The following is a 15,181-nucleotide window of genomic DNA, read 5'->3' as shown; positions in this document are numbered from 1 at the left end:
AGGCAGAGTGATTGACTCACTGGGGAGTCCTGGAGGTAGTGATTGACTCACTGGGGAGTCCTGGAGGCAGAGTGATTGACTCACTGGGGAGTCCTGGAGGCAGAGTGATTGACTCACTGGGGAGTCCTAGAGGTAGTGATTGACTCACTGGGGAGTCCTGGAGGTAGTGATTGACTCACTGGGGAGTCCTGGAGGTAGTGATTGACTCACTGGGGAGTCCTGGAGGTAGTGATTGACTCACTGGGGAGTCCTGGAGGCAGAGTGATTGACTCACTGGGGAGTCCTGGAGGTAGTGATTGACTCACTGGGGAGTCCTGGAGGTAGTGATTGACTCACTGGGGAGTCCTGGAGGCAGAGTGATTGACTCACTGGGGAGTCCTGGAGGTAGTGATTGACTCACTGGGGAGTCCTGGAGGCAGAGTGATTGACTCACTGGGGAGTCCTGGAGGTAGTGATTGACTCACTGGGGAGTCCTGGAGGTAGTGATTGACTCACTGGGGAGTCCTGGAGGTAGTGATTGACTCACTGGGGAGTCCTGGAGGTAGTGATTGACTCACTGGGGAGTCCTGGAGGTAGTGATTGACTCACTGGGGAGTCCTGGAGGTAGTGATTGACTCACTGGGGAGTCCTGGAGGCAGAGTGATTGACTCACTGGGGAGTCCTGGAGGTAGTGATTGACTCACTGGGGAGTCCTGGAGGTAGTGATTGACTCACTGGGGAGTCCTGGAGGTAGTGATTGACTCACTGGGGAGTCCTGGAGGTAGTGATTGACTCACTGGGGAGTCCTGGAGGTAGTGATTGACTCACTGGGGAGTCCTGGAGGCAGAGTGATTGACTCACTGGGGAGTCCTGGAGGTAGTGATTGACTCACTGGGGAGTCCTGGAGGTAGTGATTGACTCACTGGGGAGTCCTGGAGGTAGTGATTGACTCACTGGGGAGTCCTGGAGGTAGTGATTGACTCACTGGGGAGTCCTGGAGGCAGAGTGATTGACTCACTGGGGAGTCCTGGAGGTAGTGATTGACTCACTGGGGAGTCCTGGAGGTAGTGATTGACTCACTGGGGAGTCCTGGAGGTAGTGATTGACTCACTGGGGAGTCCTGGAGGGGGAGTCCTGGAGGCAGAGTGATTGACTCACTGGGGAGTCCTGGAGGCAGAGTGATTGACTCACTGGGGAGTCCTGGAGGTAGTGATTGACTCACTGGGGAGTCCTGGAGGCAGAGTGATTGACTCACTGGGGAGTCCTGGAGGTAGTGATTGACTCACTGGGGAGTCCTGGAGGCAGAGTGATTGACTCACTGGGGAGTCCTGGAGGCAGAGTGATTGACTCACTGGGGAGTCCTGGAGGTAGTGATTGACTCACTGGGGAGTCCTGGAGGTAGTGATTGACTCACTGGGGAGTCCTGGAGGCAGAGTGATTGACTCACTGGGGAGTCCTGGAGGCAGAGTGATTGACTCACTGGGGAGTCCTGGAGGTAGTGATTGACTCACTGGGGAGTCCTGGAGGTAGTGATTGACTCACTGGGGAGTCCTGGAGGCAGAGTGATTGACTCACTGGGGAGTCCTGGAGGTAGTGATTGACTCACTGGGGAGTCCTGGAGGCAGAGTGATTGACTCACTGGGGAGTCCTGGAGGTAGTGATTGACTCACTGGGGAGTCCTGGAGGTAGTGATTGACTCACTGGGGAGTCCTGGAGGCAGAGTGATTGACTCACTGGGGAGTCCTGGAGGTAGTGATTGACTCACTGGGGAGTCCTGGAGGTAGTGATTGACTCACTGGGGAGTCCTGGAGGCAGAGTGATTGACTCACTGGGGAGTCCTGGAGGCAGAGTGATTGACTCACTGGGGAGTCCTGGAGGTAGTGATTGACTCACTGGGGAGTCCTGGAGGCAGAGTGATTGACTCACTGGGGAGTCCTGGAGGTAGTGATTGACTCACTGGGGAGTCCTGGAGGTAGTGATTGACTCACTGGGGAGTCCTGGAGGCAGAGTGATTGACTCACTGGGGAGTCCTGGAGGTAGTGATTGACTCACTGGGGAGTCCTGGAGGTAGTGATTGACTCACTGGGGAGTCCTGGAGGCAGAGTGATTGACTCACTGGGGAGTCCTGGAGGTAGTGATTGACTCACTGGGGAGTCCTGGAGGCAGAGTGATTGACTCACTGGGGAGTCCTGGAGGTAGTGATTGACTCACTGGGGAGTCCTGGAGGTAGTGATTGACTCACTGGGGAGTCCTGGAGGTAGTGATTGACTCACTGGGGAGTCCTGGAGGTAGTGACTGACTCACTGGGGAGTCCTGGAGGTAGTGATTGACTCACTGGGGAGTCCTGGAGGTAGTGATTGACTCACTGGGGAGTCCTGGAGGTAGTGATTGACTCACTGGGGAGTCCTGGAGGCAGAGTGATTGACTCACTGGGGAGTCCTGGAGGCAGAGTGATCGACTCACTGGGGAGTCCTGGAGGTAGTGATTGACTCACTGGGGAGTCCTGGAGGTAGTGATTGACTCACTGGGGAGTCCTGGAGGTAGTGATTGACTCACTGGGGAGTCCTGGAGGTAGTGACTGACTCACTGGGGAGTCCTGGAGGTAGTGATTGACTCACTGGGGAGTCCTGGAGGTAGTGATTGACTCACTGGGGAGTCCTGGAGGTAGTGATTGACTCACTGGGGAGTCCTGGAGGCAGAGTGATTGACTCACTGGGGAGTCCTGGAGGTAGTGATTGACTCACTGGGGAGTCCTGGAGGCAGAGTGATTGACTCACTGGGGAGTCCTGGAGGCAGAGTGATTGACTCACTGGGGAGTCCTGGAGGTAGTGATTGACTCACTGGGGAGTCCTGGAGGCAGTGATTGACTCACTGGGGAGTCCTGGAGGTACAGTGATTGACTCACTGGGGAGTCCTGGAGGTAGTGATTGACTCACTGGGGAGTCCTGGAGGTACTGATTGACTCACTGGGGAGTCCTGGAGGTAGTGATTGACTCACTGGGGAGTCCTGGAGGTAGTGATTGACTCACTGGGGAGTCCTGGAGGTACTGATTGACTCACTGGGGAGTCCTGGAGGTACTGATTGACTCACTGGGGAGTCCTGGAGGCAGAGTGATTGACTCACTGGGGAGTCCTGGAGGTAGTGATTGACTCACTGGGGAGTCCTGGAGGCAGTGATTGACTCACTGGGGAGTCCTGGAGGCAGTGATTGACTCACTGGGGAGTCCTGGAGGCAGTGATTGACTCACTGGGGAGTCCTGGAGGTACTGATTGACTCACTGGGGAGTCCTGGAGGTACTGATTGACTCACTGGGGAGTCCTGGAGGCAGAGTGATTGACTCACTGGGGAGTCCTGGAGGTAGTGATTGACTCACTGGGGAGTCCTGGAGGCAGTGATTGACTCACTGGGGAGTCCTGGAGGCAGTGATTGACTCACTGGGGAGTCCTGGAGGTAGTGATTGACTCACTGGGGAGTCCTGGAGGTAGTGATTGACTCACTGGGGAGTCCTGGAGGTACTGATTGACTCACTGGGGAGTCCTGGAGGTACTGATTGACTCACTGGGGAGTCCTGGAGGCAGAGTGATTGACTCACTGGGGAGTCCTGGAGGTAGTGATTGACTCACTGGGGAGTCCTGGAGGTAGTGATTGACTCACTGGGGAGTCCTGGAGGCAGAGTGATTGACTCACTGGGGAGTCCTGGAGGTAGTGATTGACTCACTGGGGAGTCCTGGAGGTAGTGATTGACTCACTGGGGAGTCCTGGAGGTAGTGATTGACTCACTGGGGAGTCCTGGAGGTAGTGATTGACTCACTGGGGAGTCCTGGAGGTACTGATTGACTCACTGGGGAGTCCTGGAGGTACTGATTGACTCACTGGGGAGTCCTGGAGGCAGAGTGATTGACTCACTGGGGAGTCCTGGAGGTAGTGATTGACTCACTGGGGAGTCCTGGAGGCAGTGATTGACTCACTGGGGAGTCCTGGAGGCAGTGATTGACTCACTGGGGAGTCCTGGAGGTAGTGATTGACTCACTGGGGAGTCCTGGAGGCAGAGTGATTGACTCACTGGGGAGTCCTGGAGGTAGTGATTGACTCACTGGGGAGTCCTGGAGGTAGTGATTGACTCACTGGGGAGTCCTGGAGGTAGTGATTGACTCACTGGGTAATCCTGGAGGTAGTGATTGACTCACTGGGTAATCCTGGAGGTAGTGATTGACTCACTGGGGAGTCCTGGAGGTAGTGATTGACTCACTGGGGAGTCCTGGAGGTAGTGATTGACTCACTGGGGAGTCCTGGAGGTAGTGATTGACTCACTGGGGAGTCCTGGAGGTAGTGATTGACTCACTGGGTAATCCTGGAGGTAGTGATTGACTCACTGGGTAGTTCAGGAGGAAGTGATTGACTCGCTGGGTAGTCCAGGAGGTAGTGATTGACTCACTTGGTAATCCTGGAGGTAGTGATTGACTCACTGGGTAATCCTGGAGGCAGTGATTGACTCACTGGGGAGTCCTGGTGGTACAGTGACTGACTCACTGGGGAGTCCTGGAGGTACAGTGATTGACTCACTGAGTAGTTCGCCCTGGAGGTAGTGATTGACTCACTGGGGAGTCCTGGAGGTACAGTGACTGACTCACTGGGGAGTCCTGGAGGTAGTGATTGACTCACTGGGGAGTCCTGGAGGTACAGTGATTGACTCACTGGGGAGTCCTGGAGGTACAGTGATTGACTCACTGGGGAGTCCTGGACATACACTGATTGACTCACTGGGGAGTCCTGGAGGTACAGTGACTGACTCACTGGGGAGTCCTGGAGGTACAGTGATTGACTCACTGGGGAGTCCTGGAGGTAGTGATTGACTCACTGAGGAGTCCTGGAGGTAGTGATTGACTCACTGAGGAGTCCTGGAGGTAGTGATTGACTCACTGGGGAGTCCTGGAGGTACAATGATTGACTCACTGAGTAGTCTGTCCTGGAGGTGCAGTGATTGACTCACTGAGTAATCCTGGAGGTACAGTGATTGACTCACTGGGGAGTCCTAGAGGTACAATGATTGACTCACTGAGTAGTCTGTCCTGGAGGTGCAGTGATTGACTCACTGGGTAATCCTGGAGGTAGTGATTGACTCACTGGGTAGTTCAGGAGGAAGTGATTGACTCGCTGGGTAGTCCAGGAGGTAGTGATTGACTCACTTGGTAATCCTGGAGGTAGTGATTGACTCACTGGGTAATCCTGGAGGCAGTGATTGACTCACTCGGGAGTCCTGGTGGTACAGTGACTGACTCACTGGGGAGTGTCCTGGAGGTACAGTGATTGACTCACTGAGTAGTTCGCCCTGGAGGTAGTGATTGACTCACTGGGGAGTCCTGGAGGTACAGTGACTGACTCACTGGGGAGTCCTGGAGGTACAGTGATTGACTCACTGGGTAATCCTGGAGGTAGTGATTGACTCACTGGGGAGTCCTGGAGGTAGTGATTGACTCACTGGGGAGTCCTGGAGGTACAGTGATTGACTCACTGGGGAGTCCTGGACATACATTGATTGACTCACTGGGGAGTCCTGGAGGTACAGTGACTGACTCACTGGGGAGTCCTGGAGGTACAGTGATTGACTCACTGGGGAGTCCTGGACGTACAGTGATTGACTCACTGGGTAATCCTGGAGGTAGTGATTGACTCACTGGGGAGTCCTGGAGGTACAGTGACTGACTCACTGGGGAGTCCTGGAGGTACAGTGATTGACTCACTGGGGAGTCCTGGACGTACAGTGATTGACTCACTGGGTAATCCTGGAGGTAGTGATTGACTCACTGGGGAGTCCTGGAGGTACAGTGACTGACTCACTGGGGAGTCCTGGACGTACAGTGATTGACTCACTGGGGAGTCCTGGAGGTACAGTGATTGACTCACTGGGGAGTCTTGGATGTACAGTGATTGACTCACTGGGGAGTCCTGGAGGTAGTGATTGACTCACTGAGTAATCCTGGAGGTACAATGATTGACTCACTGAGTAATCCTGGAGGTACAGTGATTGACTCACTGGGGAGTCCTGGAGGTACAATGATTGACTCACTGAGTAGTCTGTCCTGGAGGTACAGTGATTGACTCACTGGGGAGTCCTGGAGGTACAATGATTAACTCACTGAGGAGTCCTTGAGGTACAGTGATTGACTCACTGGGGAGTACTGGAGTTAGTGATTGACTCACTGAGCAGTCTGTCCTGGAGTTAGTGATTGACTCACTGAGCAGTCTGTCCTGGAGTTAGTGATTGACTCACTGAGCAGTCTGTCCTGGAGGTACAGTGATTTGTGGAAGTCCGAACAATCCATGTCTATTTATCTGTTTCATTTGGTGATCAGATAACAATGGGATATAAACCATTCAGTTCTAGCACCAAACCTAATTATCTTTGAGTCAGATCAAAGGGGATATGAATACCTTGATATATATGTAGATATACACTGGCAATGTATCTAGGTAGTAACACGTTCCTGACATTGTTATACACACTAATATGGACAATTACTTTCAATGATGAAATATCTGCACTGTTACACACAAGGTTATATTTCATCTTGTACAGTGATAATATATCTACACTGTTACACACACCAAGGATATATCTTATCTTGTACACTGATGATATATCTACACGGTTACACACACCAAGGATATATTTCATCTTGTACACTGATGATATATCCACACTGTAATACACAAGGGTATATTTCATCTTGTACACTGATGATATGTCCCCACAGGGAGACAAGCATGAGGTGCTAGGGACCTGTGTTTCCCTGGAGTCCCCACAAGGAGACAAGCATGAAGTCTGGGGACCTGTGTTTCCCTGGAATCCCCACAGGGAGACAAGCATGAGGTGCTAGGGACCTGTGTTTCCCTGGAATCCCCACAGGGAGACAAGCATGAGGTGCTAGGGACCTGTGTTTCCTTGGAATCCCCACAGGGATACAAGCATGAAGTCTGGGGACCTGTGTTTCCCTGGAATCCCCACAGGGAGACAAGCATGAGGTGCTAGGGACCTGTGTTTCCCTGGAATCCCCACAGGGAGAGAAGCATGAGGTGCTAGGGACCTGTGTTTTCCTGGAATCCCCACAGGGAGACAAGCATGAAGTCTAGGGACCTGTGTTTCCCTGTAATCCCCACAGGGATACAAGCATCAGGTGCTAGGGACCTGTGTTTCCCTGGAATCCCCACAGGGAGAGAAGCATGAAGTCTGGGGACCTGTGTTTCCCGGGAATCCCCACAGGGAGAGAAGCGTGGGTTACTGGAAGATAACACATTTTTGTAAGGATGTCATTTTCACCGAAGAAAGCAGCTGCTGGATGGCATCAAATCAAATCAAATGGAGAAATAAAATTATAAAAACCAACACCAAAGATGCTTACACTGTCTCTGTGGAAAGGTAATTACATTAATTTTCTTTGTAACTAGAAAAAATCCTTCCTGGTTTTGTTTTTCTGTACCTACTGGGACCAATATGAAGTTTAGGAAATGTGAGCTGTACTTCAGGAAGTTCATAAAAGGATTCCGTAGATGACAAAAGCGTGGGAGCTTATCCTGACAGCAAGTCGATAATGGCTCTGGATGGTATGCAAAAAATGGCATTCTCTTCAACATATTGGCTTAATCAAGCCAATCTTTTCTGAAGTAGAGATAGATAATGTAGAATACTGGAAATGTCAAGTTCTCCTCTCATGAAGAAAAGACATAATTTTCTGGGTTGGTACCGTAGATGGTAAATGTGCCATCTCTACTACAAGAGTCTCAATTAGACTGGCATCTTTACAATGATGTGGCCAGTCAAAGCACTGATTTCCCTGCAGATAAAGCATTTTATTGTAGGGGCAACTATAGGGGATAATTGCAGCACCTTAGACTACTGGACCACCTTGTCCCTAGGATAACGTTCACTAACACTCAACACAAACTGTGTCAGCTTTGTCATGCTTCTAGGGGTCTGGGAATTCTTGTACACATCATCAGGATGTAGAATTTTACAATTTGACATGAGTGAGTGAGTTGGGTTTAACGCCGCTTCTAACATTATTCCACTTATATCACGGCATGTAGGCTCAATGTGGGAGGAAAGCCTGAAGTGATGTAGGTCTCAGACGTTTACCAATTCGGTGAAACCTGCTAGCACGGGTATGGTGATAAAGTGATATCTCCTTGGAGTGAGTGTGTGAGTGAGTGAGAGTGAGTGAGTGAGTGAGTATGGTTTTACGCCACTTTTAACAATATTCCAGAAATATCACGGCAGGGGACACCAGAAATGGGCTTCACACATTGTACCCATGTCGGGAATCGAACCTGGGTCTTCGGCTTGACGATCGAACGCTTGAACCACTAGGCTACCTGACCGCCCCGTGTGAGTGAGTATAGGTGAGAAAAATTACATTTTCTTCTCTAAAATTATACATTTTTTTACAGAAAACAGCAGCATAGAAGTGGTACCTAATTGCCCACTACGTTTTAGTTTCATCGATGTTAGGACAAAGTTTATTCTCTACTGCTTGACCTTTGACAGCAAATTCAATAAGCATCCCATTCATCTATTTTCTAAGTGCCTGGAGTGCTCAATGGGGCAAATATTTGTGTGTGGGTGTGGCTATATTCTGTTTATTCCCTACAGCTCTATCTTTATATAGTTTTAATCAGCATCCTCTTCATCAATTTTCAAAGTTCCTGGGGTGCTAATTATGCCAACTACGGTATTTGTGTGTGGGTGTGGCTTTATTCTGTTTATTCCCTACAGCCCAATCTTTGTAAGGTTCAATAAGCGCTCCTTTTGTCAATTTTCCAAATGCATGGGGTGCTTACAGCGAATACAATATAAGTGTGGGTGTGGCCTTATTCTCCGATTATTCCTTACTGCACGATCTCTGTATGGTTTAATAAGTGAGTGAGCGAGTAAGTAAGTGATATTGGTCTGAAGGCACTTTGCACAATATATTCCAGTTACATCACAGGCATGTCGGCTAGAAAGCCCAAAGAGATGCAAGTCTCAAACGTTTACCCACTTTGTTGAAACCCGCTAGCATGGGTATGTGCTGACAAAAATAGAATCATGATCGGGACAAACTGGGATTCAAACCCACGATCATAGGTTTCTGGCATGCCCATGGGACGCAACTCTGCATAGAGAATTGTGGCAATAACTTGACTGGGCCACCCATGCTCCGTATGGTTTCAGAAAATCTCCCTTCATCAACTTTCTGAGTGCATGGGGTGGTTATTACGGTAACTACGGTAACTAGGGTAGACTTGTACTCACCTCGAAGTAGAAGGGGTAGGCGTTGGGGCCCAGCTTCTTGATAAGCCTCTCCTGGAGGCGTGTCAGGGGCTTCTGATGCTCCTTGAGGGGCGGGTACACTTGTAGCGAGGACAGGTACAGGTCCTTCCGGAACGTGAGCCCCAGAACGTCCAGGTCCTCGCGGCCATAGCGGAACGCTGCCAGAACATGAGCAAACACCTTCCTGTCCTTCAGGTACTCTGGGTCGACCAGCACAACGCCATCTGGTGGGCACAAGAGGAACAATGTAGCAAAGAGCGGGAACCAGGAAATGGTTTGCAAGTAAAAAAACAATGTCGTCGCTAGTCACTACATACATACAATTTCCTCACCATTAATTCGGGGATGTCAGGGACACTAAAATGCATTGTTTGGGTGTAAGGAAATCAGTCAATGCTGTCATTGCTTTGAGAGTGAGTGAGTGAGTTGGGTTTAGTGCCGATTTTAACAGTATTCCAGTTATATCACGGCGTGTCAGCTTAATGTGGGAGGAAAGCCCAAAGTGATGCAGGTCTCAGACGTTTACCACTTCGGTGAAACCCACGAGCACGGGTATGGTGCTGACAAACCTAGAAAACATAATCGGGGTGAACCGTGATTTGAACCCACAATCATAGGTCTCTGACGTGCCCAAAGGACGCAACTCCGCACAGGCGCCTTAGACCACTGGGCCACCCGTGCCCCCATTGCTTCAAGACCCACAGTCTATGATGTTTAGACATTACAGGGTGTGAGTTCATTCTGTTTTACAACCTGCACCATTTTATCATAAATTGAAACACTGTATTTTTAGTTATTTTGAATATTAGATAAATTCAAAGAGAAAATCAACTTGAGAATGTGCTCCAGTATTTTATTTTGAAAAAATCTCTACATGGTTTTTCATATCATGACATCCAGTAAACAATCTAAAACACAAGTTTCAAAGTGTCTGTTTGGTGTGACTGTCACCTCATGAGTGACTGTTCTAGTGGTAATTGTGCAGAATTAGTTCTGCATGTTCACTGCATTCAGACCACCTGTGTGTTTCACTCATTTCTTGAACTTTTGTTTCTTGGTTTCGATTTACAGCCAGTTCTAAAAGAATTCAGTTTTCCACTTATATCAAATATAACTGCTGCCCTGCACTTGTGGTGGCAAATGGTACCTGCACTGGGTGCAATCTTCCAATAAAGTTACCTGCACTAGCAATGTTTTTTACCTGCACTGGTGCAGCTTGGATATAACAAAATCAATCCCTGAAGACACACTGAAAGAATGTATTTTAAAAGATATGAGTGAGTGAGTGAGTGAGTGAGGTTTAACTCCGCTTCTAGCATTATTCCAGCAATATGACAGCAGAGTGCACTAGAAATTGGCTTCACACATTGTACCCTTGCGGGGAATCAAACCCAGGCCTTCGGTGGGAACAGTAAACACATTAGCCAGTAGGCTGCATCGCCGACCCTTACTCTATGTTATAGTATGGCAGTTCCAATAACAAAGATCCCTGAAAGAAGAACCATATAATGTGGGGGCGAACCACGGCACTTTTGTTTTCAAGACAATTATTTTTGAACCAGTGAGTGATGAGTGAGTGATTTGGGTTTAACACCGCTTCTAACAGTATTCCAGATATCACGGAGTGTCATCTTAAAGTGGGAGGAAAACCCGAAGTGATGCAGGTCTCAGCCGTTTACCACTTTGGTGAAACCCACGAGCACGGGTATGGTGCTGACAAACCTAGAAACATAACCAGGATTCGAACCTACAATTATAGATTTCTGGCGTGCCCAAGGGACGCAACTCTGTCAGTGGCAGCAGATGACTGTGGTGCTCCTAAAATATCAAGTGCCAATATAGACTGTGATTTAGAGTTACCTCCCTTGGTTTTGAACAACCACAGTAGAGCTTCATTGTTTCATGTTTCATGTTTCATGTTTGTTTGGTGATGTGACAAATTCTAGAAGGCTGACCCTACCTATATGAGAGTGACACTAGGGCGATACAAGGCCATTTACAACCTGACTGACATCTTATCTACTTGCTAAGTGTGGCCAAGATGCCGACCTGAAACCAATGTATTCCTGCCCAATTCTAACACTACTCAGGTTTCAAGAACAAAGCAGCTGCCTCTTTTCAGACATTCAACTGTGACAATTTCTGGAGACTCCTGTTATGGGGACTGTTTCTGACGGCTGCTGCTGCCACCAATTTAACCCATCATACTGTGTTTATGTGTGATCAGGGATTCGAAGCTAAGAGTCCATTATAATAATCATTTTGTTCAGTATTGGGATTTTTCTCAAAGTTTATATTTTCCTAAATTCAGAGCTATCTTAACATTGCATTGAGTGAGTGAGTGAGTGAGTGAGTGAGTGAGTGAGTTGGGTTTAAAGCCACTTTTAACATTATTCCAGTTATATTGCGGCGTGTCTGCTTCATGTGGGAGGAAAGTATGAAGTGATACAGGTCTCAGACGTTTACCACTTCGGTGAAACCCAGGACACGGGTATTGTGCTGATAAACCTAGAAACATAATAGGGGCGAAATGGGATTCGAACCCACAATCATAGGTTTCTGGCGTGCCCAAGGGACGCAACTCTGCACAGTGAATGGCAGCGCATTAGATGACTGGGCCACCCTGGCCCCTACACTGCATTCAGAGTGATGATGTTAAAGAAGCATTAATGCCACTTCGACTGTATTGGTTCTGTTGTCCATGATATACAAGTTACCTCTCAAAACCATAACCTTAGTTATAACTATATTAACATGAATTGGGAAATTTTCAATTCCAAATTGGGATTATTAACTTACATTTGCTGGAGATTTGGAGCAGAATATTGGACTAGAATAACAGGTCTAGATAAACCTCTTGTGATTATAAAGCTAAAACCGTGTCTTTCAATACAAGTTGTTAATTATTCATCATGTGTGGTCATTACTGATTCAATTTAGTTCTGTATGAACTTGTTCGTGGGTTAACCTATACGTTTTAGTTTGGAAATGGCTTGTAACAATGTTCATTACGACACCCACAATAACAGGCCAAGTCCTGTGATCAGGACTAATCCGGGAATCCCATCATCAGATCCTGGCCTGGGGGCACAAGCACTAACAGCCGATATAGAGCTCTGGATCTGTGGCCACAGTGCACTAAACGGCCGATATACAGCTCTGGATCTGTGACCACAGTGCACTAAACAGCCGATATACAGCTCTGGATCTGTGGCCACAGTGCACTAAACAGCCGATATACAGCTCTGGATCTGTGGCCACAGTGCACTAAACGGCCGATATATAGCTCTGGATCTGTGACCACAGTGCACTAAACAGCCGATATACAGCTCTGGATCTGTGACCACAGTGCACTAAACAGCCGATATAGAGCTCTGGATCTGTGGCCACAGTGCACTAAACAGCCGATATACAGCTCTGGATCTGTGACCACAGTGCACTAAACGGCCGATATATAGCTCTGGATCTGTTGCCACAGTGCACTAAACAGCCAATATACAGCTCTGGATCTGTGACCACAGTGCACTAAACAGCTGATATATAGCTCTGGATCTGTGACCACAGTGCACTAAACAGGCGATATACAGCTCTGGATCTGTGACCACAGTGCACTAAACAGGCGATATATAGCTCTGGATCTGTGACCACAGTGCACTAAACGGCCGATATATAGCTCTGGATCTGTGACCACAGTGCACTAAACAGCCGATATATAGCTCTGGATCTGTGGCCACAGTGCACTAAACGGCCGATATACAGCTCTGGATCTGTGACCACAGTGCACTAAACAGCCGATATATAGCTCTGGATCTGGGACCACAGTGCACTAAACAGGCGATATACAGCTCTGGATCTGTGACCACAGTGCACTAAACAGCTGATACATAGCTCTGGATCTGTGACCACAGTGCACTAATAGGATCGATGACTGTAACTGACATGTTAGTTTGTAATCAGACTGAAAATAGGAGCTATGACCATTGAAATAGCTGACAGATAATTGTCTTGTGTGTCTAAATCAATCACTTGACAAGACTTCACAGTACAATTTATATGACACATGCTTTAGGAGCAGGAGTAAATCAATAAATCTTCGTTAGCGAGTACAAAATTATTTCCAAAGAGACAAATGTTATAGATAGACTTACCAATTGGATCAATATGAGTAAGATGGTCAATGAAGTCTCTCTTTCCCAAGTAGGTTGTTATCTGCAAAACAAATACACTAATTAGTATTGGCTAATTATTCTACTGATCTACAATCCATGGCTTTCTGAGGACCGCCTCCGTGGTCTTGTGGTAGAGCGTCCGCCACAAGAGCGGAAGGTCTTGGGTTCGATACCCAGCCACATCATACCAAAGACATTCAAAGATGGTACGTGTTGTTACCCTGTCTGGCGCTCAGCATTAAGGGGCAAAAACAAGGACTGGTCGGCTTGAAGTCAGTCTACTGAGTCTGAGTGGGGTATTGATGTTAAACTGTGGCATGGTATCTCAGTGGGCTAAAACAAGGACTGGTCGACTCGGAGTCAGTCTACTGAGTCTGAGTGGGGTATTTATGTTAAACTGTAGTATGGTATCTCAGTAGGCTAGCACTATAAATCTGCATCAGTCCGGACTAGTACAAGCAGCCACACAAACACACACACGTACATGCACGTCACTATATAAGTGCAATAATCTTGGACTCGACGTTAAACCCCATTTCACTCCACCTTCTGGCAGACAGGATTATTATTTGTTTGTTTATTTGTTGTTTAATGTCACACTCAGCAATATTCCAACCATATATGATGGCAGCTGTAAACTATTGTTTGTTGTTTAATGTCACACTCAGCAATATTCCAACCATATATGATGGCAGCTGTAAACTATTGTTTGTTGTTTAATGTCACACTCAGCAATATTCCAACCATATATGATGGCAGCTGTAAACTATTGTTTGTTGTTTAATGCCACACTCAGCAATATTCCAACCATATGATGGCAGCTGTAAACTATTGTTTGTTGTTTAATGTCACACTCGGCAATATTCCAACCATATGATGGCAGCTGTAAACTATTGTTTGTTGTTTAATGTCACACTCAGCAATATTCCAACCATATGATAGCAGCTGTAAACTATTGTTTGTTGTTTAATGTCACACTCAGCAATATTCCAACCATATGGTAGCAGCTGTAAACTATTGTTTGTTGTTTAATGTCACACTCAGCAATATTCCAACCATATGGTAGCAGCTGTAAACTATTGTTTGTTGTTTAATGTCACACTCAGCAATATTCCAACCATATGGTAGCAGCTGTAAACTATTGTTTGTTGTTTAATGTCACACTCAGCAATATTCCAACCATATGATGGCAGCTGTAAACTATTGTTTGTTGTTTAATGTCACACTCAGCAATATTTCAACCATATGATAGCAGCTGTAGACTATTGTCTGTCACTCAGCAATATTCCAGCTATATAATTGGTCATCCATAAAAATAAATATACAGTGTCATTTGTTTCCCAACTTTGCCATGGAAGCAGATTCATAAAACAATGATGCCTAAGTATTAGATAACACCATAATGTGAGACAGGTGTTGTCTTGAAGATATACCACACCTTCGCAGAAATATAAAATTTCATATCTCCTTCTGTAGAAGGAATAAATATTGATACTCTGTGTGAAAACAATGCATCCTCCTCTAGAGCAACAATGTAATTGATGCAATACCCATGATAATACATTCTTAAATTGATAAATAATCAAGGATGTTCCCGAACACATTTATCAATGAAGTCACATGGAACAGAATTATGCTACAATAAATATCTCCGCTTCCAAAAAACTCTTGATCTTTAAGTATGAATCGCCATGGCAAAATTGCTTCATGACACTTAGACAAGAT

The 15,181-nt window shown here is 47.3% G+C and overlaps 1 protein-coding gene across 2 annotated transcripts in view; it reads right to left on the bottom strand.

Moving 5' to 3' along the window:
* The window catches only part of LOC139447240 (arrestin red cell-like), a 106,551-nt gene that overhangs the window by 38,792 nt on the left and 52,578 nt on the right, over positions 1-15,181 (bottom strand). For both annotated transcript variants that reach the window (XM_071228500.1, XM_071228501.1), the window contains exons 3-4: positions 13,436-13,496; positions 9,270-9,511 (exon numbers count right to left, since the gene is read on the bottom strand). In XM_071228500.1, the coding sequence (XP_071084601.1) occupies positions 9,270-9,511; positions 13,436-13,496 (303 nt within the window). The remainder of the gene's footprint in view (positions 1-9,269; positions 9,512-13,435; positions 13,497-15,181) is intronic.

Source organism: Haliotis cracherodii, unplaced genomic scaffold, assembly GCF_022045235.1.
Source record: "Haliotis cracherodii isolate W230 unplaced genomic scaffold, xgHalCrac1.p SCAF_7, whole genome shotgun sequence".
NCBI classification, from domain to species: Eukaryota; Metazoa; Mollusca; class Gastropoda; order Lepetellida; family Haliotidae; genus Haliotis; species Haliotis cracherodii.
This window is presented reverse-complemented; position numbering and strand designations above follow the sequence as displayed.